The following is a 21,911-nucleotide window of genomic DNA, read 5'->3' on the forward strand; positions in this document are numbered from 1 at the left end:
ATGATGAATACACCAAATGTCATGCCCAACAACCTCAATCCTTTAAGGATAAAAGGGTAATTTAACTTCATATCCAATAAAAAGAAAACTATTTTATATCTTTAAACTTTGACTTTTTTCAATATGGTCCACATGTTTGACAAATAGTACAACACCCCCACCAATGAAAAAGAAAAATAGTTTATAATTTATAGCAATTGAGAAAGGTTAACTTCAGACAAAGTCCAGAATTTCTGTTCTTAGTTTTTGAAAATTGCAAGAGTTGATTCACCTTAAATTTGTTTAACTCACGTTTAAGCCTGGCTAAAGTTAGGAAAAATGACTTATTTTTAAAATCGAATCAAACTTTAATTAGAGAAAGTTTGATTTAAGAGTTGGACAAATAACTAGATTTAATTTAAGTGTAATTCACAATTTAATTTAAATCACATTAAATAATTATCAAAATAATATCATTTTACTTTTTTTTTTGAATAAAACAATATCATTTTATTAATAAAATACGAATTTAAATTATGAATTTGACCCATAAACTCAAATTGAGCTTCAAACTTCGAATTTAATTATTGAACCAAACTCGACTTACTATTAACATCGGTTTTACAAACTTAAACCAAACCATTTTTTATTCAAATTGAACTCGATTTAGAAAATATTCAGAGTCAACTCAATTTATATCCACCCCTATAATTTTTTTTTTAATAAAAAATCCTAATCCTAATTAAATATTAATCTAACTTATATTAATATTTTTCCAAAATAAAAAATAATAAAAAAGAAATACAACCAAATTCAATGTCACCAATACTTTCTATATTAATGGATTTGTACTGATACATCAATATATTATCATGTAATTAAATGATCATAAATTAAATATAAATAATCAAGTAAATTATCTAATCATATAATAACACAATAAACATTAATATTTCCCATTAACATATCATACAATATACATGGAATTACTCATTCAATATTAAGAACATATTATATATCAAATAATCTCATAATTCCAGTTCCGTTTGTTTGGATTATTATTTGGTTCTTACAATTGCGCTATTATTTTGCCTATTGGTATTATTTAGGGCCTCTGACAAGTTAAGCTCATGAAAATTTAATAGACCTAACAGTAACTCTTGTTTAGCAAATTAATGGTCAGTCAGATCACCATTTGACCTGGATCAACCCTTTTACCAAGTTAATCTCTGGTCTGAGTCTGAAAACTTTGGACAAAGTATTACTCTTAAGAGAAAACGGATTCAATAACTCTTTATTTACATATCTTGTTGTGGGGTGAAATCATGAATAAAAGCCAAAATTTGGTACAAAAATGAAATCACATGAGAGGTTTCCAGGAAAATGATATGCTGGTGAGGTGACCCATCCTTGTTTGGAAGGGCAGAAAATTTGGTACGAAAATCATTATAAAGCAAACTTGTCTCTGTGAAACTTCCATTTCTCCATTCTATGGCTTCACCAGCTTATTTGCCCATGTGGGAAAAGTGCTTTTACTCTGCTTCTGCTTTTGCTTTCTTCCATCATCGGCAGCCGAGCTTCAGCAGTTTCAACACCCTGTTAACAGCTGATGGGTCTCTTAGCTTTTTGGTCATTGGAGATTGGGGAAGAAGGGGAGCGTATAACCAATCTCAATTTGCATTTTTGGCTTTTTTTAAATTTTTTAAATGAGTATTAACTGGTAACCCTAGGTTCGAATTGAGCCAAACTCAGTATTAATATAAGCTTGAGCAAGATGAGCTTTGAAGAAGAGGAGTTTGAGCCCCAATCATTTAGATCAAACAATGTTGTTTTGCCACTAAAAAAATTAAAAAACGATGTTTTGTTACAATTGTATTATAATGTAACTATGACTCAAAAGGAAGTTGTCTTTGCTATGCTTCCATAATGACACCGCAGCTCCAATTGACATTGTTTTACCAGCAAAATCGAACTGTCTGCAAACTTATTGAATCAAATACCTCCTGGTTCAAGCTCATTTTTTACAACTCAATTCAAGTTAACAATTATGCTCGAACCAACTCAGTTTAAATCCAAAGTTACCATCAGATATGAACAAATTAATATGTTTTTATGTTTTTGGGTGCTCTAATTATTTACTTTATTTTTTTTTGTTCATAATTATTTAATTATATAAAAACATATTCAGATGTTAAGACTCTCTATTCATACATGAAATATGGTTTTTTTTATTATTTAATAGTAAAATAAATAAGAAAATTTATGAATTTTTGCTACAGATAGGAAAGATTGAAGAAGATTTAAAGATAGATTTTGTGGTGTCAACTGGAAACAGTTTCTATGAGAATGCATTGAGAAGTGTAATGACAGTATTTTTACTTAATAAAATATTTTGGATCAGAGCCTCATCTAGACTTTCTGAATTTGAAGCATCCTGTAACGCATACGATCTAAGATGTTACGCAAATTTCATATAAAATGAACCATAACTCAAGAAGCAAACTGTAATATAGCACCTCTTTGCAAACCAATTGGCACAAATTATTAGGTATGTGCTATCGTCAGTAGACCTCAGCTATAACAGTTCAGTTTGGTTAGTTGAGACTATAAGATAGACTTTGTTTTTGTATGGTTGAAGGTGAAAACATAATTTAATTCATGACAAAATGGTACCTCGAATCCACATAGCTTTCTACATCCCACAAGAACGAACCAAAAGTCACAGCCTCCAGAACAAGTCTCTTTAAACCACCAAAGCTGATCCTGAGGAGTTCATCATTTGAAGAATCAACAGTACCCTGAGGTGTAATAACAATCTCCGATCTGCCAAATAGTGCTTCAGTGTGCTTCTCAATGATGCTAACAGCCTCTTTGGATCTTATAGCTGCATATCTTTGAAGTGTCTCACCATCAAAAGACATCACATACGTTCGCAACCGAGAGGCCTTTATCCCATAACCAAACCCTCCAGTACTCATGCCACCAGCCCAGGATGAGACTTCAGGGTCTGAAGAGACAGCTTCATAAGATCCCTCACTGCCTGGTCTCTTGTTGTCCACAGCTTGTTGAATAGTAGTCTCTTCATCTGATGCATGTGGAAGAATTTTCATGGCATTTTCAAGCTGAAACCGCTGATCAACACGCTTTAGGAAGTATCCGTACATCACTGAAGCTGCATAGACTTGTCCAACCCTGAGCTTGCTTATCTCTGCTACAGAGTTTGAGTCACTCAACCGATTACCAAGAATGAGAGCTAGATGGTTCTGGATCATCTCATAGGCTTCAGAAGAGTGAAGCTGCTCAAGCTTTTCATCATGGTTTGGCCATGTGTCCACCCGACCAGAAGGGTCAGAAGAAGAGGGGGCAATTGAAGGTATCAACGAAACATTAGCATCCATGAATTTCTGTACAACCAATGCATATAAAATCTCCTCCAAAGCCTTTCTCCTTTCATTAGCCTTCACCTCTGCGATTCTCCTGGTAATTTGAGAAACCATTCGTCAAATTCAACAAATCACATATAAGATACATAAATTCCAACGATCATGTGGAGAGCCTAGTAATGCAACCAATAGACATTATAAACTTTTATGTAACTAGGGTTAGTATGTTTATTATATGAGGTTCCACAGTTTACATTATTTTGAATTAGTGAATTATCATTAGTTTTAGCTTAAATTAATTTTTAATTGGAGTGTTACTTCAAGAGTTATGGACACATTTATATGCAGTCGTACAATGCAAATCCTGCATTTTTCAAAATTTGGATATTTTGGCTTAGCCGATAATAATATCTTTAGAGTAATCAATGAGTAAGATTATCCATCATAAGGGGGAGAAAAAAAAACAAATGCAACATATGATACTGTATTTCATATTCAAATCTTTGATTCATATCTATAGTATGAGTCCATTTTTGTAGAATTACTACTTTTGAAATTCATCTTGCGTTCGGTACAACATTGTATTCTTGAAACAGAAAATAAAGCATACACTTATATTTTCCAAAATTTTCATTTACTTTCCACAATTTCTAATGGTTGAAAAAAGTATATTATTTTCTCCTTCAATAAATAAATTAAGGAAGAAAGATAATCAACTAACCTATACAAAACCAGGTCAGTACCAGAAGCAGAGGGTTCTCCCTTCGTCTCAGCATCACGGTCAGTTTGAAGCTGCTGAAGTTGCTGCTCAACTGCTGCAGGAACAAGATGCGGGTGACTTATCAAGATCTGAGACAAAAACTGTCCTATAGGAGACTCCAGCCGAAGTGGAGCAATTGACCCAGCTGAGTCTGGAGATGAAGACGCTCTAATGGCCACACATCTCCTACTTCCTCTACCTATTCTCCTATGCAACGGCTTTGAGAACAAAACTGAAGAATGATGCTGCAGATCATGGATTCATAGAAAAAAATAAATCAAGAAGCAAATAAGCATGTTTACTTCATATTTATAGACTACCATATAAAAATTAGCAATACTACATGTAAAAAGGGTAGTTAGTAACAGGTACAAACAAATTAACTTATCATCATGCGATTCAGTGATCTAATTGTTATTTTGCCTTTAATTGAAAACCATCTAATCGCATGATGAAAGTCAGTTTGTTTGTACATGTTAGTAACCATTTGTTTGTACATGAAATATCATTATAAAATAAACAGAACAAAAGCAAATCAAATGATTAATCGGAGATGTGATATTGAAGAATAAACATAATAGTAATCATGACACCTCGAATCATATAGTAAGAGCTTAGAATTGGCTTATATGCATTCGATTTCACCATAATGTTTGAAACTTCAATTAGAAAACACAAAATTCACTATGCAAAAGCTAGTTCTAAACTCTGAAAACAGTATTAGAAATAAGTGTTCAACTGATTCTAAATTTCGTAAAGCAAAATTGAAAAACGGAAGAAGAATCGATACCCTGATTGGCGAGTGTGAAACAGTACCGAAACGCACGAAATCGGGACCGTTAGCAGACAAACAAGCTGATCTAGTAAACGAACCGTGTCTACTGATGCCGATTGAAGATCGAACCACACTTGCCGTGGTTGCATCCATCTTAAAAAATTCTGCAAAATACAAGCAAACAAAATTTAACTGAAAAATGAAAAACAGATAAAACAACACCGTTTTCTATATTGAATATGAAGAAGAGTGCCTTGAATTGAAACACGAATCTAGTAACGAAGAAGAGAAGAGAAGCCAAATAAGCCCTAGCGTGTGCAATGTACAGAGAGAACCGGAGAGAAAAATCGAGAAGTTCAATTGAGACTTGGATACGATTCTTGAGCTGGACTTTTTGTGATGGCGGACTTTAATTTATAGGTAGATTATAACTTGTGATAAACGTTGTCATTAGCTTTATATGACCAAAATGCCCCTATTACCATTTTACCTTCGGCTTTGTATAGTTTAATCATTGTTCAACTATAGTTAGATTTGACCTGAGCTGCTTTAATTAGACTGGATCAGTCAAGTTCGAGTTATAAATTGAATTTATTTTTATAAAATAAATCAATTTTAAATTAATTTAAATATTCGAGTTCAAACCAATTTTAAATTATTTTAAAACTAAATTTAAATTTTATATCATCATTTTTTAGTAGACTTTCTTATATTTTAATCAATTATAAACTTTACCTTATTTGGATTCTATCGCCATATGTTCAATGAATTATACTCATATGAATATAGTATATAAGGATGTCAATTTGACATTAAAAATAGGGATTTGCCTACCTCATCTCATATAAAAAAAAGATTATTCTATATAAATTGAGAAATGGACAAAAATAAATACAATCTTTAACATATACAAGTCATCACCTCGCCCCCCTCCCCACTCCTCTATGGCCTTGAAGTTATTTTAAAATATAATTTACAAAAAATATTTATTACATTTATAATTATTTGCCCCATATTATTATTATAATAATAATACTTAAATGTAGAGAATGGAAAAGAGGCAAGGAAGGGAAGAGGAGAGAATTAACTCTCATGTATAGAGGATGAGAATCCCTCATGATCACCTTAATAAAAATAAAGAGGTGGTAACAATGTGTCCCACTTGCAGAGGCTGGGAATAGCCATCCATATCTCTCTCTTCTCTATTGCCATTTGGTAATGCAAATACATTAGAGGTAAATCAATTTTAGAATCTGTTCAATTTTGAGGTGTTCTCCTTAATCACTTTTATATTTTTAACAGTGCAGAGAGAAAAAGAGCAAAGATTAGGGATAATTTTGTTATCTTATTAAGGAGTTGAAAATATTTTTTGGTATGGAGAAAGGGACAATGATAAAGCAAGCTTGGGGAAATCTCTGGGTTAGAGAGACGGGCCCAATTGGGCTTACGTGTAGGCTTGTGGGTTCAGAATTTTCACTCAGAAACCTGTGTGGGTTGTGTCTTTGACTGCGCCTCTGGCTGTGGTGGCCTCGACTCCCCAGGCTTTTGAGGCTCATGCCACGCGTCTTGTTTTGAGTAAAACATTCTTTTGTGGCGTTACGTTTCTCTCTTCTTTAATATCCACCTCAGTTAATGGGCTAGACTAGGCTAGCCGTGCCGGGTTGGCTCTCAAAGCCCATTTCGTAGTTACACACTTAAAATAATGGTATTTTTTCAAGAGTGCTAATAAAAATTTATTTGTCAAAATTGAAATACTCCTGTTGCCGCTCTGAAGTATTCTTGCTTTTTGACTAGGCCTATCAATGGGCCCTAGGCTAAAACAGCCCACTTCAAACGGGCACAGTGAATAAACTTGTGGATTATACCAAAGTCTATTTTCGAGTAAGTCATGTTAGAACTTGTGAAAAATGTCTCATGGGATAGAAAGATGAATCCACAAAAATTTAAAATTATAAAAAAATTTAGTTTTTACCACTCAACTCATCAAAAAATTTATAAAATCACAACTCAAGTAGTTATGGGTCAAATCTTAGATTATATTAAAACAGATTTTGATATGACATGATTTGTAATACAAGAAATTCAAACTTTCTAATAGTTATATGGGTTTTCTAACTAGTGTAAAGAATATAAGATTCATCACAATAAAAATATAATTTATCATTCACCTTCCCAATTTGATCCAGGTAATAGAACTCCTCAACCCCTTTTCGCGATTTTCACTTTAACACCTGTGATGCCCTCCATGGTTTGTTGGATATTGTGTTTACATTTGAAGAGACAGATTTCAATATGGGCATTGAAGGTTGACATTGACACTTCCCGTGTTTGTTTCCTCTGATTATATCTGTGATTTGGTGAATAATAGGAGTTTCTGGTATAGGATTCAAGGGATAAGATAGCTGCATGACATTCATGAGTCTTCTTACCTTTTTTAACCGGTTTGGCAGTTCATGATTAAGACCACTCTTTGCTGATAAGCTTTGAATCTTTCCTGCGCTGTATAAGGTTGCCTTTTTTGGCTGGCTTATTGACACTTTTAAACGTGAGCGATCTACTCTTACAATCATGGACAAATATTTGCCCGACGGATTTTTAAAATTTAAAAATTCAAGATTAAATAAAATTAAAATATAAAAGAGATAATAAATAAATATTAAAATTTAAGAGGAATCAATAAAAAGGTTAAATTAACATTTCACATATATAAAACTAAAAAAATTTTAAAATTAGGTTTGCCACTATAGATCACAATGCAAGATATCCTAGTTGGGTTTTTGAGGTGGATGTTGTGCAAAAAAAATCTCAAAATATTTTCTTATCTTTGAGATCTCTGAAGATATTGGTGCAAAAAATTATATTAATAAGAAATATACTAAATTATAAATATGATCGAATGAAACGTTTAAAAAACTAAATGATATGAAATGTGAGAGACCTATAAGACTAATCAAGTAGAAACATATGTAATCTATGAAAACTAGTCGAAAAAGAGATACTTTGTATATAAGTGGTTGTGGGCTAGGCGAAAGTAATAAGGCATGACATGTCATGGGTCATGTTGCATCCAAGCTTGTTTGATAGTTTGGTCTTATGCACAAAATCTCAAGTTTCATTGCCCTCACGATATAATGGGGTATGCTTTGATTGGATAGACTACGATGCATTATATTTTGTGGGTTATGTCCCAACGACTCCAACAATAGTGGAAAGTGTATAATTGCATTATTTATATTTAATTAATAATGATTGTTATCCGATTAAGACTTAATGAAACCCTTAGATTGTAAGAGATGAATTTGACGGAATTACAAACATTTAATGCACAATCGATAAAATAACAATATATATACTAGAACTAATTCCAAATTGACGTCTCTTAAAACGAAGTTACATACTATCATGTAATAAACATGTTAACTCAAAACTTCGGTTTGATAGTAAGCCCTCATCATCTCATTAATACGGAATGAAACTCCAAGGCTGTAGAGGACGAGTGTGGCACAAGAGGAGATCATAAACCTACTTTAGAGTTATATGTAATTATGTAATAAATTTGTTAAGTCCTACAACAATAATCCAGGTAGACATTTAATTCATTTCATGATTTTAATTTGATAAGAAATGATTACTACGATGGAATTAAACTCCATAAGAAATATTTGGTATTTCTTATTAAAATTAATAAATAAACATAACTAAAATTATTTATTTTATTTTATTTTAAAAACAATTAACAAGATAATTAGTTTGATTAATTCAATTAAAAATAATAAAAATTTAGTCTACTCAATAAAAAATCTGAAAATTTAATTCTTTAAATTGAAAATTTTGAAGGTTTATCTCTTTGACAAAAAAATAAAAGTTCATCCCCAGGATATAAAAAATGGTGATAATTATGTAATTAATAATTTCATGTATTGTTAAATGCAAATACTTATATGGAAATAACATAATTATTTTATTAATTTTATAGGTGGAAAAAGCTCCTAAACCGCCTTACTTTTTTAATTATAAAATAAATTAATAAATACAATTTTCAACAGAGTAGTTAAAGCAGTTTTCGCTTAAAAAAAAAAAAAAAGAAAGGCTCATATCTCTCCACTTGTACAAAATTTGAAAACATTTTCTGAGTGTGAAACTGGAAACGATTTTGGCTTTTCGTACTCAAAACCTCCGCTCTGAATATTCCTTGACAAGAAGATGACAGAAATTGCGGCGAAAGCCGGCGAGGAGGAGGAGAAGACTTGGGAGGAAGCTCTGAGAAGAATGTTACCGGAAGGCGCACCATTACCGGACGAAGAGCAACTCGATTTCTCCATCGCCGTCGAATACGAAGGTCCTCCTCTTCCTTATAATAATATTCCTAAAGTTGATCCTGTTAATCTTAATTCACTTTCGCTTCCTAAGATTACTCGAAGAAAACTTCCTAGATTTAATAGAGCTTCCTTTACTGATCTCAAAGTCAAATTTTCCAACGGTAGAAATGGTGATGATGATCATGATGGATTGCAATCGGGTGATTTTAGTAATGATGATGTGTCGATTAATGATTTGTCTTCACCGGTTAATGGTGATGATGGTGGTGGTGGTGAGGATGTGAAAGAAGAGCAGGGGGTGGACGAGTCAAAGAAGAGTAAGGTTGTTTGGAAGAAGAAGAGGAGGGGAGGAGTTTGTAATCGGTGTTTGAAATGGAGTCATTTTTTGAAGGAGAGAGAGGCTTGTTTGGTTTGTGATGCGAGGTATTGTAGTAATTGTTTGATTAAAGCAATGGGATCGATGCCGGAAGGGAGGAAGTGTGTTAATTGTATTGGGAAGGCTATAGATGAATCCAAGAGATCGATGTTAGGAAAGCCATCTAGGATCTTGTCGAAAGTTTGTAGTACTTTGGAGGTAAAACAGATAATGAAGGCAGAGAAGGAATGTGCTTCAAATCAGCTTAGACCTGAGCAGTTGATTGTGAATGGTCGGCAGTTGAACCAAGATGAATTAGCTGAGCTTTTGGGTTGTCCTAACCCTCCTCAGAAGTTGAAGCCAGGCAAGTATTGGTATGATAAAGATTCTGGCCTTTGGGGAGAGGTAAATTCTTCAATTTTGCATTTTCTTTACAAATAATATGTTCTCTATGTTTTTGGTTAAATTTTATGTGGATTGGTGTTCAATTTCAGGAGGGTGAGAAGCCTGATAAGATAATTACTTCAAAGTTGAACGTCGGGGGTAAGCTTCAGCAGGATGCCAGCAATGGAAACACTAAGGTTTACATAAATGGTCGGGAAATCAACAAGATTGAGCTCAAAGTTTTAAGGGTACTAATGTTAAATTTCCATCAGCTTTCAGAAATGAATGAAAAGATCTAATGTTTTTGGCGGAATTTAAATTCTCATTGTAATTAATTAGGGAGAGTGACATATAATTGTGGTCATGGCAGTTGGTCTTAGGTAGATTCGTGACACTTAAGTAGGATCAGAGACACTAATTTAAACTGCATGCAATAATATCTAAAGCGACAAAGTAGTTAAAAAACTGTTTATAGCCACATATGAGTTGTATGTATGTCTTCGGCAACATTAATTCTATTAATATATATTGCATTTAATGTTGGAAAAAGTGTTTTAAAGTCTCCATTCTATTTAATAGCATAACCTAACATGCTTTTCTCGTATTTCCTTTTGTCTTAGAGTGTATAGACAAGATCACGAAAACACAATCAAGCAATTGATTTAATTAAAGTTGTGCTTAAGAAACTAAAAGGAACAGAAGATTATATGAAATTTGATAAATGAATAAATAAATAGAAAGAAAATATAAGGGATAGGTAAATAACTTGATCTCACACTAGGGATTCTACAAATCTTTTACTAAAATATATGAGGTGGAACTCAGAGATGTATCCATTGCACATTCAACTAGTGTGGATGTCAAAGCACTAAAGGTTTGTAATATAACCTTGTGATACAATCTTAAAGGAGGTTACGTAAATAGGAAAGACACAAGAACTACGTAAATGTTGAGAGTTCTTCTAGGTTTTAGCCGTGACATTCCTTCAAAATTTAAGTGTTTGGAGGCTGCAAACTGAATGAGTGGAGTAACACCAGGGCTGGGAGATCAAGGGTTCTGGCCATAGATTGAGAATCAAAAAGGGAAGAAAAGAGAACACAAATGAAAAAAATTAATGAAGGAGCTGTACTCATCAGACCAGAACTTCAAAATTACAAGATACTCCCCCATTTTTAACAAAATAACTATTGTCTTTCCAGATTTCGGAAGGAAGTTTTGATTCCACACAAAATTATTATTGGAAACTTCGCTCTTATCTTTGCAGTAGCTATTTTTCCCTTTCATTTTTGAGATATTGTTCATAATGTCATGCTTTCTTTGTGATCTATCTGAGATATTGATCATTTTTGAGATATTTTAGTTAAAGTTTTGATGTTTGATGTATCATTCATAAGCTGAGTTATGATATCTCTAATATAAGACACTCTTTTTTTCTAATTTCTAGTAATTTTAGAGCTTGAAATGTTCTGTGACTATGGTTCCTTTTCTCTTTTTCCTTCTCCCTGTGTTTTTTTTTTTTTTTTTGGGTAAATGACTATGTCATTTGCTTTTCATGATGTAATTCTGCATGTTAAAACTTATTTTATTGACTTTGATGTCAGCTGGCTGGTGTACAGTGTCCTTGTGATACTCATTTTTGGGTGTATGATGATGGATCTTATGAGGAAGAAGGTCAAAATAACATTAAGGGAAACATATGGGGAAAGGTTCTCTCGTGATCTGTGGACTATGCCAATTATTGTTATAGTTTAACTTTTACAAAGGTTTGAATTGATTTTTTATACAGTTGCACATGGCTTTTTTGTAGGCAGGCATCTACTCGTTTCATTTCCTCATTATTTTCATTGCCTGTACCACCTGGAAGTACTCGGGGACAGATTGACGATCCAGGTACTTTCTCAGTTAGGTCAGTACCTGAGTATCTGGAGCAGGGAAGCATCCAGAAACTTTTGTTATTTGGGCTGGAAGGATCTGGAACTAGCACTATCTTCAAACAGGTATCTCTATGTTTTTCATTCCAATTTATCTCACATCATGAATTCCTTACAACATCCTTTATTCCTTTCTGTATCAAATTCATCTACTCTATAACAGTGCCTTTGTCATTCATATATTTCCGTGTGAAATTTACTTTCATCAATTTTGTCTTTGTTGGAGGCTTTGGCAGAGGCATATTACTACTGCTGAACAAATTTTTTAATTTATTTTTGATATTATCAACACATAGGTGAACTCATGTTTATTAAGATTCCATAATAGTGCTTAAAATGAACCAGCATGTTTTCCTACTTGTCAGTTGGCATGCAAAAACTGTTCTTTCTATTGGCAATGGTATGCCTATTCATTTTTCAATTTACAATTCAGGGGTTTAGTGATTGTGTTCCTTATCGGATCTGTTCTTAAATCTGATGGCTTTCAAGGAAAAACCTTCATACTGTTATTTTGCCATGTTTAGGTTTTTCCAGAATAAGAAAGAACGCTGTATGATTTTCTGGAAAAAAGATAGGATATTTCCTATTCTTTGGATATTTTCTTCAGTTTCGTTGAATTATTTGAATGACAAGGATATCATATCTTATCACATGGAACAGGCTAAGTTCTTATATGGAAATCAGTTCACTCCGGAAGAGCGACAGGATATCAAGCTTATGATTCAAAGTAATATGTACAAATATCTTAGCATATTACTTGAGGGGCGAGAGATGTTTGAAGAGGAAGCTTTATTAGAGAGAAAAACTACTTTGGATGATGAAGCATCTACCCCAGGTATCACCTTGTCGCTGCTCCTTTTAGGATGCCAACATTGTCTTTAATCTGATTGAGTCAGCCCGTGGCTATTTGTAGACTGTTTTTTTTTTTTTTTCCCTTGACACAAATCTCATTGTTGCATTTTTTGCTTGAATTTCCCTAGGCTTCATTAATGGTGATGACGTGTGTATTGCTGCCCCCTTATTACTTATCTCACTCATAAATTGTGGATGTCTGAATGTATTTCTTGGTTAGAATTTTGTATTGGGGTATTGCATCAAATGATGTGACTGTTTAATTTTCATATATCTTATTAAACAAAATTATCCCTATTGTACCTTTAGATGGGCGGCACTATCCACATACTTTTATTACTTGATTTCAAACTATATGATTCTTGCCCATAGTTCTCAATGCATAGTTCATGACTTTCTGGAGACTTTTGTCTTCTCATTTTGTCCTGTGCCTTTGGGAATATTTTTGGGGCATGAAAGGGGATAATGCGTAACACGAGTAGAAGTTTTTACTCATGGTCTTGAATAAAACCTTACTCAGTGGTTTTTTTTCTGAAACTAAAATTCCGGTGAAGCAGGTGTTGAGGAAAATAAGCAATGTATCTACTCAGTAAACCAAAGAATCAAGCACTTTTCTGACTGGTTGTTGGATATCATGGCTACTGGTGATTTCGATAAATTCTTTCCTGCTGCAACACGCGAGTATGCACCTGTTGTGGATGAGATTTGGAAGGATCCTGCCCTCCAGGAAACATACAAGAGAAGGGAGGAATTGCAACATCTTCCGAATGTGGCCAAATATTTCTTAGATCAGGTGTGCCATGTAATTTTCATTCTCTGTGGAAGGGGCAAGCTTTTCTTAAATACAAATAAAAATACAATCTTGGGATTCGAAGTATTCACAAGTACTGGAATCTGATATTGGTGATCTTTAATTACCTGCAGGCTGTTGAAATATCTAGTAATGAATATGAACCATCAGAGGAGGACATTTTATATGCTGAAGGAGTCACTCAAGGGAATGGTCTTGCCTTCATGGAATTTTCATTTAATGATAGAAGCCCGATGTCGGAGTTGTACCATGAGAATTTAGAATCACCTCCCTTGACAAAGTAAAACTTTCGGATTGTTCATATTTCAGATTCCTATAATTCATTTTTAAATTTTATCTTTTGTTTTCATTGCCACGTCTAGAACTATTTTCTTGTGTTAGCTGAAATGTTACCTTTGTTTCAGGTACCAACTTATCCGCATGAATTCCAAGGGACTACATGATAGTCGTAAATGGCTGGACATGTTTGAAGATATGAGAGGTGTGATCTTCTGCATTGCTTTGAGCGACTATGACCAGATGTGGACGCATGGCACAGGTACCCTTCACAACAAAATGCTGGCTGGCAGAGACATGTTCGAGAGTCTTGTTAGACACCCTTGTTTTAAGGATACCCCATTCGTCCTTTTGCTGAACAAATACGACATCTTCGAAAACAAGATTAACCAGGTTCCCTTGTCAACTTGTGAGTGGTTCAAGGAATTCAGCCCTGTGAAGCCCCACAGCAATAATCAAGCACTGGCGCACCAAGCATACTACTATGTTGCTGTGAAATTTAAGCAGCTATACCATTCAATAACTCGCCGCAAGTTGTTTGTTTGGCCAACCTGGTCGCACAAGCGTGCCACAATTGACGAGGCATTCAAGTACACGCGAGAGGTGCTCGAGTGGGACGAAGAGAAAAATGCAAATATGTATGGAATCAGTGCGGATGAATCCTTTTACAGCATGGAGTTGAGTGCATCTCCTTATATTAGGCAACAATGAATTCATTTCTGATTCTATGCTCATCTCTGTACATAAAGGTTAGCTAAGCTGACAATTTTAACGAAGCAGAGACGGCTTTTTATCACCCTGAATGATTAATCGAGTGCGGCGGAAGAGGAATTAAAACCATTTTAGCAGCTTGAAGATCAATGAGTCCTGGTTCAGGTACCATAAGTGATTGAAAATTGGTTTATCGATAAGCTCTTTTTGATTTGGGAGCTTGTAATTCTTTTTAAGAGGGTAATTTTCTCAGCTGTACAGTGAGTGAAGCCAGCACTTTTGAGTCGCCTTTTTGTTTTTTTTTAATAATTTAGTTTTCATTTTATTACAAATATTTTTGTAAAATTTGGGGAAAAACATTGAAAATTAGACTATTTATTTGAAAACTGAACTTTGAAGCATGAAATTGATTAAATTTTCAATAAAATTATATGCGATAATAATTTATATTAATTTGTATAATAATGTTGATATGTTATTATATAATTATATATATTGTAAAATTAAAAATAAATTAATATTTAATAATATATTATCATTAAAATAGAATCTAATAATTACTGTTAACGTTTATAATTTTGCACTTAAATTTTCCATTGCTTTTGGGCTCATGAAATCATCGAACTAAATTTAACACAAATTTCAACCTTTGATTTACTGTAATATGATGAATATTAGACAAAGATTGAGGTGTTTACTTGTAAGATTGGATTCAATAAAAGGATTAGTTTTAGATCGGTTAATACCCATAAATATATTTATATTTATTAATATTTATTATTTATTTATTATAAATACATGTATAAGTGTATTTTATCTGAGTATTTAGAATTGATTTAAATTAGAATTAAATTTATAATATCTAATTTAAATTTGTTTGAATTAATTCATAATATCATTAAAAGAAATGTTGAAGAGATGAACATAATTATTGAAAGAATGACCAATATTATCTATGAGATGTATAATATCACCGAATAATTTTAGATTAAATTATTGAATTAATACTCTAATTTGAGATAAACATGTTGGAGTAAGATTATCAATTCGAACCGGGCCAACTAAAGCGGATCCACGGACAAACTTGCATGCAAAATGCACATAGAAGCTAAGGTGGATGGATGTCGGTTCAGAGCGTACTGAAATACTCTTCTTTATTATTATTCAACACGTCAAAGCTCTCACGTCAATTCATAAAAACAAATCTTTCTTCCCTCCTTGCTTGCTGTTCTTTTACCATTTCTAATTTCGCCATTTCTGGAGTCTTTTAAAGTTTCAAACCTTGATTTCAATCTTCAATGGTCAATATTCAAATTCTACCCATAATAAATAATTATTATAATTATTAATCCATCCAATACTCCCTCCCTCCTTCTTTCTTCTCATATTATTCAATTTGAACGCTTCTCGCTTCAACGATCTTCTTTCTCTGTGGAAACCGTGTGAAGAAGCACCTCCATTGTTAAAACTTGATTGAGCTTTATATATAAACCCCACCAACGTCCTTCATATCTGACACAAAACCATCTTTTATTTGTTTATTTTCTCAGTGGGAAACATGTTTGATTGGAGATTGAGAAGAAAGCTGAGAGTTGGAGGGAAGAAGAAGAAGAAGGAAAAGCCTGAAATAATGGAGCTGCAGATTCCGAATCATTTCCAGTGTCCGATAACGATGGAGCTCATGAAAGATCCTGTGACATTATCTTCCGGGATAACTTATGATCGGGAAAGCATTGAAACTTGGCTCAATGCAGGAAATTTTACTTGTCCTGTAACCAATCAGGTTCTCAGGAATTTCGATCAGATTCCTAATCATACTCTCAGGAAAATGATTCAAGATTGGTGTGTTGAAAATCGGCTTCATGGGGTTGAACGGATTCCGACTCCGAGAGTTCCGGTGACTTCCGGCGAAGTCTCGGAGATTCTTTTTGATTTGAAGTTTTCTGTGAAGAATTTGGATCAATCTGGGGTGTTGGAATCGTTGAACGTGATAAATAAATGGGGATTTGAAAGCGAACGAAACAAGCTTTGTATTGTCTCCAATGACGCCAGTGAAGTGCTTGCAGAAGCTTTCTATGTGTTTTCAAAAAATCCTGAAACTTTTGAAAGATTTTCCCAAGTGTTAATGGAGTTATTATCAGCTTTGAACTGGATGCTTCCGCTTGAAGACGATAAACCCTTGAAGTTTTTAGCCTCAGAAGCGTCTTTACGCTGCTTGCTTTGGTTCATCAACAACAATCAAGACATTTCCGTAAAACAAACGGCCATTTCAGTGATGAAGGAGATCAAGTCTTTCGAAGAACAAGATTTACAAGTTCTAATCGATTCTGGAGTGGTTGAAACACTGATGAAGTTCATTGAAGACCAGATTTCTCGTACGATCACCAAGGCTTCATTAATGGTGATTTTCGCCATGGTTTCTGCACCAAACGAGAAGATTAATATAAAATCATCATTCGCGGAAAAGGGTTTGGTCTCATTGCTTCTGAATCTCATAATAGATTCAGAAAAGAGCATTTGCGAGAAGGGATTGGCCGTTTTGGACAGGATTTGTGAGAGCAAAGAAGGGAGAGAAGAAGCCTGTGAAAATGCATTAACAGTGCCGGTTTTAGTGAAGAAAATCCTGAGAGTTTCAGAAATGGCAACCCAGTTTTCGGTTTCTGTAATTTGGAAACTCAGCAAATTTGATCAGAAAAATGAAGGGAAAATCTTGTTTGAAGCCCTGCAAGTCGGAGTTTTTCAGAAACTGGTGTTGCTTTTACAGTGTGGCTGTGAAGATTCAACCAAGGAGAAAGCAACTCAACTTCTGAAATTGATGAATCCTTATAGAGCTGGTTTGGAATGCACTGAATCTGAAGATTTCAAGAATCTGAAGAGGTCTTTTTGAGAAGGTTTTTTGTTTTTTTTAACATATAAATTTTTGTTTCATTCTATTTATTCTTTTGTAATAAATTTGATTACAATTCTTCTCACAAGAGGGAAGAAATTTATGAAGAATGTGTACAAAAATAAGGTTTTTCTCATAAGCAATTCAAGTTTGATTCAAATATTCGGATTTAAATAAATTCACATTAAATTTAAAATTAAATTGTTTACAAGTCAAATTCGACTTTTAAACTCATCGATTTTGAACTAATTTAGAGCTTAAGTTGATACGATTCTAAATTTATTATATAATTGTATCATTTATATAATTAGGATTCGTTTCTATTCAAGTTATACAAATTTAAATTTAAACTCAAATCGAACAAATAAGTCAAATATGGATTTGAGATAGTAGTAAGTCGAGTAAAGCTGAAAATGGCAAAACCTAACAAGACACAAGTCATTTCATACCAAGGTTTGCAAAAATCAAGTCATACATACTCATTAAACTTTAAGGCTTATGACACGATGGTTTGCCTTTTATGAAATGACCCATAAAAGCATATATTTTTTAATTTCTATGTGTCTTTTATAAATTGATATAAAAAAAAGAAAAAAATTTTATAGGACTTTTCATGAGCTTCTAACACAATCTATTTTATTTTTACGCATTGACATGACTCATAAATTTATAGTTTAAACTCATAATTTATGGATTGTATTAGCTCAAGTGTCAATCTGACCCATTATCATCTCCAATATAGACAAAGAATTTGATTTGTTTTTATAAATAAATTGAATTTGAGTCGATTTGAAAATTTAAGTTTATGCCAACACAAATTGAATCAAAATTAAACTATTTTAAAAATGAATTCAAATCTCAATTCTATGACCTCGGATTAATTTTGAGCTTAATCTTTTTCTTTAAACCTTAATTCTACACTATTCCATAGATATGTTTAAAATAGGAGAAAACCAATAACCCTTACCCTTAAATTATTTGAATGTATGTAAAATTGATATTCGAAAAAAAAAAGTTAATCAGAGATGTTGCACAGCCGTGTCAAAGAGTTGGCCCCGTGCTCAGCCAGAGGGAATCCAATGCTATATATAATTAGACTTATAATCTCCTATGATAAAGATGATTTGATAATATTGAAAGACGAAACTGTGCCGTATTATCTTTTAGCTTGTAAAGTTAAATAATGAATAAGAAAAACCTTTGGTAGCATGAATACAATATTATATCGTCGTATATATCATTTGAGCTCACATGACATGTCGTATATGTTATATGCTTTCAAATGACATATGTATGCCTAGAAGGACGAACCTACACTAACATTCAAGGAATCCCCTGGAAAGTTCAATGTTGGGGAGAAGATGGAAAATTCTATTTTTGAAATCAATGTTTTTTAGCCTCGGACTAAATATTGATTTGTGAATGGGTTGGTTCACTGTCCAATTTGCTCAATTTTAAAATTGTGATTTTATAATATAATGCCAACAAGTTCAAGTCTCAATAATAAGATAAATCTCTGATAATTTAAATAGATTTAAATATTGATCTAAATTAAACAAACCACTTAAATCTCTGAGAATTTTCAAGAAACAAATTGTATTCCCTTCCCAAGATTGTGGGTTTAGGATATGAGGGTGACTTAATATCGAATCACATTCACAATGGTTAATTCGAGCACATTCTAACTAACCAAAGGGATAAATATTATTATTATAAGATGAATAAATAAGTTAATCTTAATCTGAATTATTAAGTTAAAGTTATAGTTTGATATCGACTGATTCAAACAAAGTTAATTGAGATCAATTTTAGTTCAAATTCTATGTACTACACACAAAATGTTATAGTTAGAAGAGAAGAGTGTATATAAGTAGGAAGTAGTAAAAGAAGATAACTTGTAATATAAGGTGATTATAAATGGTCAAGCAAGTTGGAAAGAGTTTGATTGAAAGTGCATTCATTATGTGTGAAGAGGTTTATAAAGGTTTATGGAAGAGGTCAACTATTGGACCTTTTCTATCACGCTAAGTAAGCCTCATTCTTTAGTCTCCAAGTTTACCATTCCGTAGTCTTGGTCTTGGTCTTGCCTCAATTCACCTCAACAACCATTCAAACCTGTAAAAAATACGTGAATCATTTACACTTTCATCTCATGCTTTGATCCCTTCAAACGTACCCAAGACTCAAATATATATATATGTATATATAGTCTCTGTCTCCCTCCCTTTCTTGCACGAGTAAAAAAGATTAAGTTTACAAGCAACAATAATTCAAGGAGCTGACATTTGGATTTAAATCCAATTGGCCCGAATTTTATTATTATATCGGTTCAATTGAATTTAAAACAAACTCCCCTTAAACGAGCTTAAGATGAAACTTAAAAGGTGTTACATTATTAAATTCAAACTTGAAGGATGTTTGACTCATGAGTTTGTAAAAATTTAATTCAAAACAATCAAACCAACATTATTATAATTAATGCATAGCAGTTGTTGAATTAGTTTCTTAAGATTTATGGGCTGGCTGGATGATAGGTTTCGTACGTAAGGAAGAAAAAACAAAAGATTTAGCCTTATATTATGCGCATAACACGTTTGAATTTTAGTGAATTTGTATATCATCTTCTTGTGTGCAGCTGGTTGTTTTGAATTTTATGAAGCACACTGCACAGTCCTGTGAAAATCATACGCAATTTTCAATTTTTTAATAAATTAAATTGCAACATGACCTTTCCTTTCACATCACATCTGCTAGTCATTTGTGATTTCTGAAATGAATTTCCAAAGATTACAAATAAAAAAACAGTTGATATTACATTTTTTATTTTTTGAAGCCAAAAGATTATTTTCTACCTAAACTATGTTGAATTCTTAAAATTTTTTTTTTTAACTTTGAAAATCTTATTTATTCACCTATGACTATTTTAAATCTGTTAATTTTAATGGTAAAATCTTTATTTTATATTTAATATTAAAAATAAACTTAAATATAATTTCATTTCCCCCCTAAATTTAAAAAAATATTTTTTCTCTCCTAAGCCAAGTTTGAAAAAATCACATTGTCCCCCTAAGGTATAGTTTTAAAATTCTTTCACTTTTTTCGGTGTCATTGCCGAATCGTCTTCCCAGACGAACTCTTTGACGTTAGATGTGTTGGGGTAGAGTTGAGATGGGTCGTCGAAGGAAGAGAAACTGTCAGGAGAGAGAGACGGTTGGCGATAACGTCGGAGAAAGTGAACGGGTTTTGAAACTATACCCTAGAGGGGGAAATGTGATCTTTTCAAACTTAGCTTAAGAGATAAAATGTTAGTTTTTAAACTTTTAGAGGCGAAAATGAGATTACATTTTTAGGGGTTAGGGTTCCGTTAAATTTAACCGATTATAGGTGGATAAATGATATTTTTAAAGTTAACAGGAAAAACTTTAAGAATTCAATATAGTTTGGATGAGAAATAGTCCTTTGGCCTTTTTTGAAATTTAATTAGGTTTGAGCTTAAATAAATGAGCCGAATTAAAATGGATTTGATTTAAATTAAACATGATAATCAACTGTATTAAATCAAATTTTGTGTGCCCATGCTTACGAACCGTATTGTGCCCCGCAAGCATGACTAGACTCAGGCACAAACCTGAAGCACTTTGCTCATGACTTTAACAGGTTGCCCATGTGCTTTGGCAACGCGGGCCAGCCTGCCATTTCAAACTTTTTAATTTTTAATTATTTATTATTTTTAATAGATCATGCTGTACTAGTAACTCTATTGAATAAATATGTATATTATTTATGTATTAAATATAGTTAAAAAAAATTTAAACTTAAAAAACATATTAAAGACGTACTTTATATTTTTCACATATTAAACGTAAATAATATATCATATTTTATATTTATCATATTCTTAAATTTTTAAAATTTAAACTAATTAATTTACTTATTTTTTTAATTGATTAGTATGCTATTTTTTGTATATAGAATTTCGATTATATATTATATTATATTATATTTAATAATTAATTTAATACTTTACATTTATATTTAAATTATTATATTAATATTTAATAAAACTCCTAAAAAATATTTAAATTATTATAATATTATCATATTACTAATGATGTGTTATATTAAATTTATATATATACATTTTATACTTTTTTGGTATACAAATTTTAGAAACATTTTTTATAAATGTATTTTTTATTATTCATTATATTATACTTATAAAATTCACATACTATTCTCATATTTACTAATTAGACCAGTAACCCTAAAGCCCCAACACCATCCATGGTATAAAAAGAAAGTTTTACTTGTGCCATAGACCACCTCACAACCTTAACATGTAATTTAAATATTTAAATTCAAATCAACTTAAATTAAATTTAAAGTTAAACTATTTCTTAATTCAATTCAAACAACTACCGCATCGATAATAAATCAATTTTAATCTATCTCTCTTAAAGTAAAACCAATCTCAAAATAGACTTAGAC

At 32.4% G+C, this 21,911-nt stretch overlaps 3 protein-coding genes across 3 annotated transcripts; 2 read left to right on the forward strand and 1 right to left on the reverse strand.

Moving 5' to 3' along the window:
* Positions 1-2,465: 2,465 nt before the first annotated feature.
* On the reverse strand, positions 2,466-5,302 carry LOC123196622 (UV-B-induced protein At3g17800, chloroplastic-like). Its single transcript, XM_044610673.1, has 4 exons — positions 5,151-5,302; positions 4,913-5,061; positions 4,084-4,367; positions 2,466-3,456 (listed from the first exon to the last, which is right to left on the reverse strand). The coding sequence occupies exons 2-4, from the start codon at positions 5,048-5,050 to the stop codon at positions 2,631-2,633; spliced, it is 1,248 nt and encodes a 415-aa protein (XP_044466608.1). The 5' UTR covers positions 5,051-5,061; positions 5,151-5,302; the 3' UTR covers positions 2,466-2,630.
* A 3,651-nt stretch (positions 5,303-8,953) lies between these two features.
* Positions 8,954-14,881, forward strand: LOC123196678 (extra-large guanine nucleotide-binding protein 3-like). Its single transcript, XM_044610745.1, has 8 exons — positions 8,954-9,976; positions 10,066-10,203; positions 11,557-11,661; positions 11,767-11,952; positions 12,547-12,721; positions 13,296-13,531; positions 13,663-13,829; positions 13,954-14,881. The coding sequence occupies exons 1-8, from the start codon at positions 9,101-9,103 to the stop codon at positions 14,534-14,536; spliced, it is 2,466 nt and encodes an 821-aa protein (XP_044466680.1). The 5' UTR covers positions 8,954-9,100; the 3' UTR covers positions 14,537-14,881.
* A 1,039-nt stretch (positions 14,882-15,920) lies between these two features.
* LOC123196920 (U-box domain-containing protein 21-like) lies at positions 15,921-17,597 on the forward strand. Its single transcript, XM_044611067.1, has one exon. The coding sequence runs from the start codon at positions 16,095-16,097 to the stop codon at positions 17,421-17,423; it is 1,329 nt and encodes a 442-aa protein (XP_044467002.1). The 5' UTR covers positions 15,921-16,094; the 3' UTR covers positions 17,424-17,597.
* The last annotated feature ends 4,314 nt before the right edge of the window (positions 17,598-21,911 follow it).

The sequence above is a fragment of the Mangifera indica genome, chromosome 14, assembly GCF_011075055.1.
Source record: "Mangifera indica cultivar Alphonso chromosome 14, CATAS_Mindica_2.1, whole genome shotgun sequence".
NCBI classification, from domain to species: domain Eukaryota; kingdom Viridiplantae; phylum Streptophyta; class Magnoliopsida; order Sapindales; family Anacardiaceae; genus Mangifera; species Mangifera indica.

Bases quoted from the DNA above. Each gene is read 5' to 3' on its own strand.
- LOC123196920 (XM_044611067.1), top strand. From the start codon at position 16,095: ATGTTTGATTGGAGATTGAGAAGAAAGCTGAGAGTTGGAGGGAAGAAG.
- LOC123196622 (XM_044610673.1), bottom strand. From the start codon at position 5,050: ATGGATGCAACCACGGCAAGTGTGGTTCGATCTTCAATCGGCATCAGT. The intron at 4,368-4,912 runs GTATCGATTCTT...CATGATCTGCAG, and splicing joins TTTCACACTCGCCAATCAGG to CATCATTCTTCAGTTTTGTT. The intron at 3,457-4,083 runs GTTAGTTGATTA...TCAAATTACCAG, and splicing joins ACTGACCTGGTTTTGTATAG to GAGAATCGCAGAGGTGAAGG.
- LOC123196678 (XM_044610745.1), top strand. From the start codon at position 9,101: ATGACAGAAATTGCGGCGAAAGCCGGCGAGGAGGAGGAGAAGACTTGG. The intron at 9,977-10,065 runs GTAAATTCTTCA...GTTCAATTTCAG, and splicing joins ATTCTGGCCTTTGGGGAGAG to GAGGGTGAGAAGCCTGATAA. The intron at 11,953-12,546 runs GTATCTCTATGT...CACATGGAACAG, and splicing joins CTAGCACTATCTTCAAACAG to GCTAAGTTCTTATATGGAAA.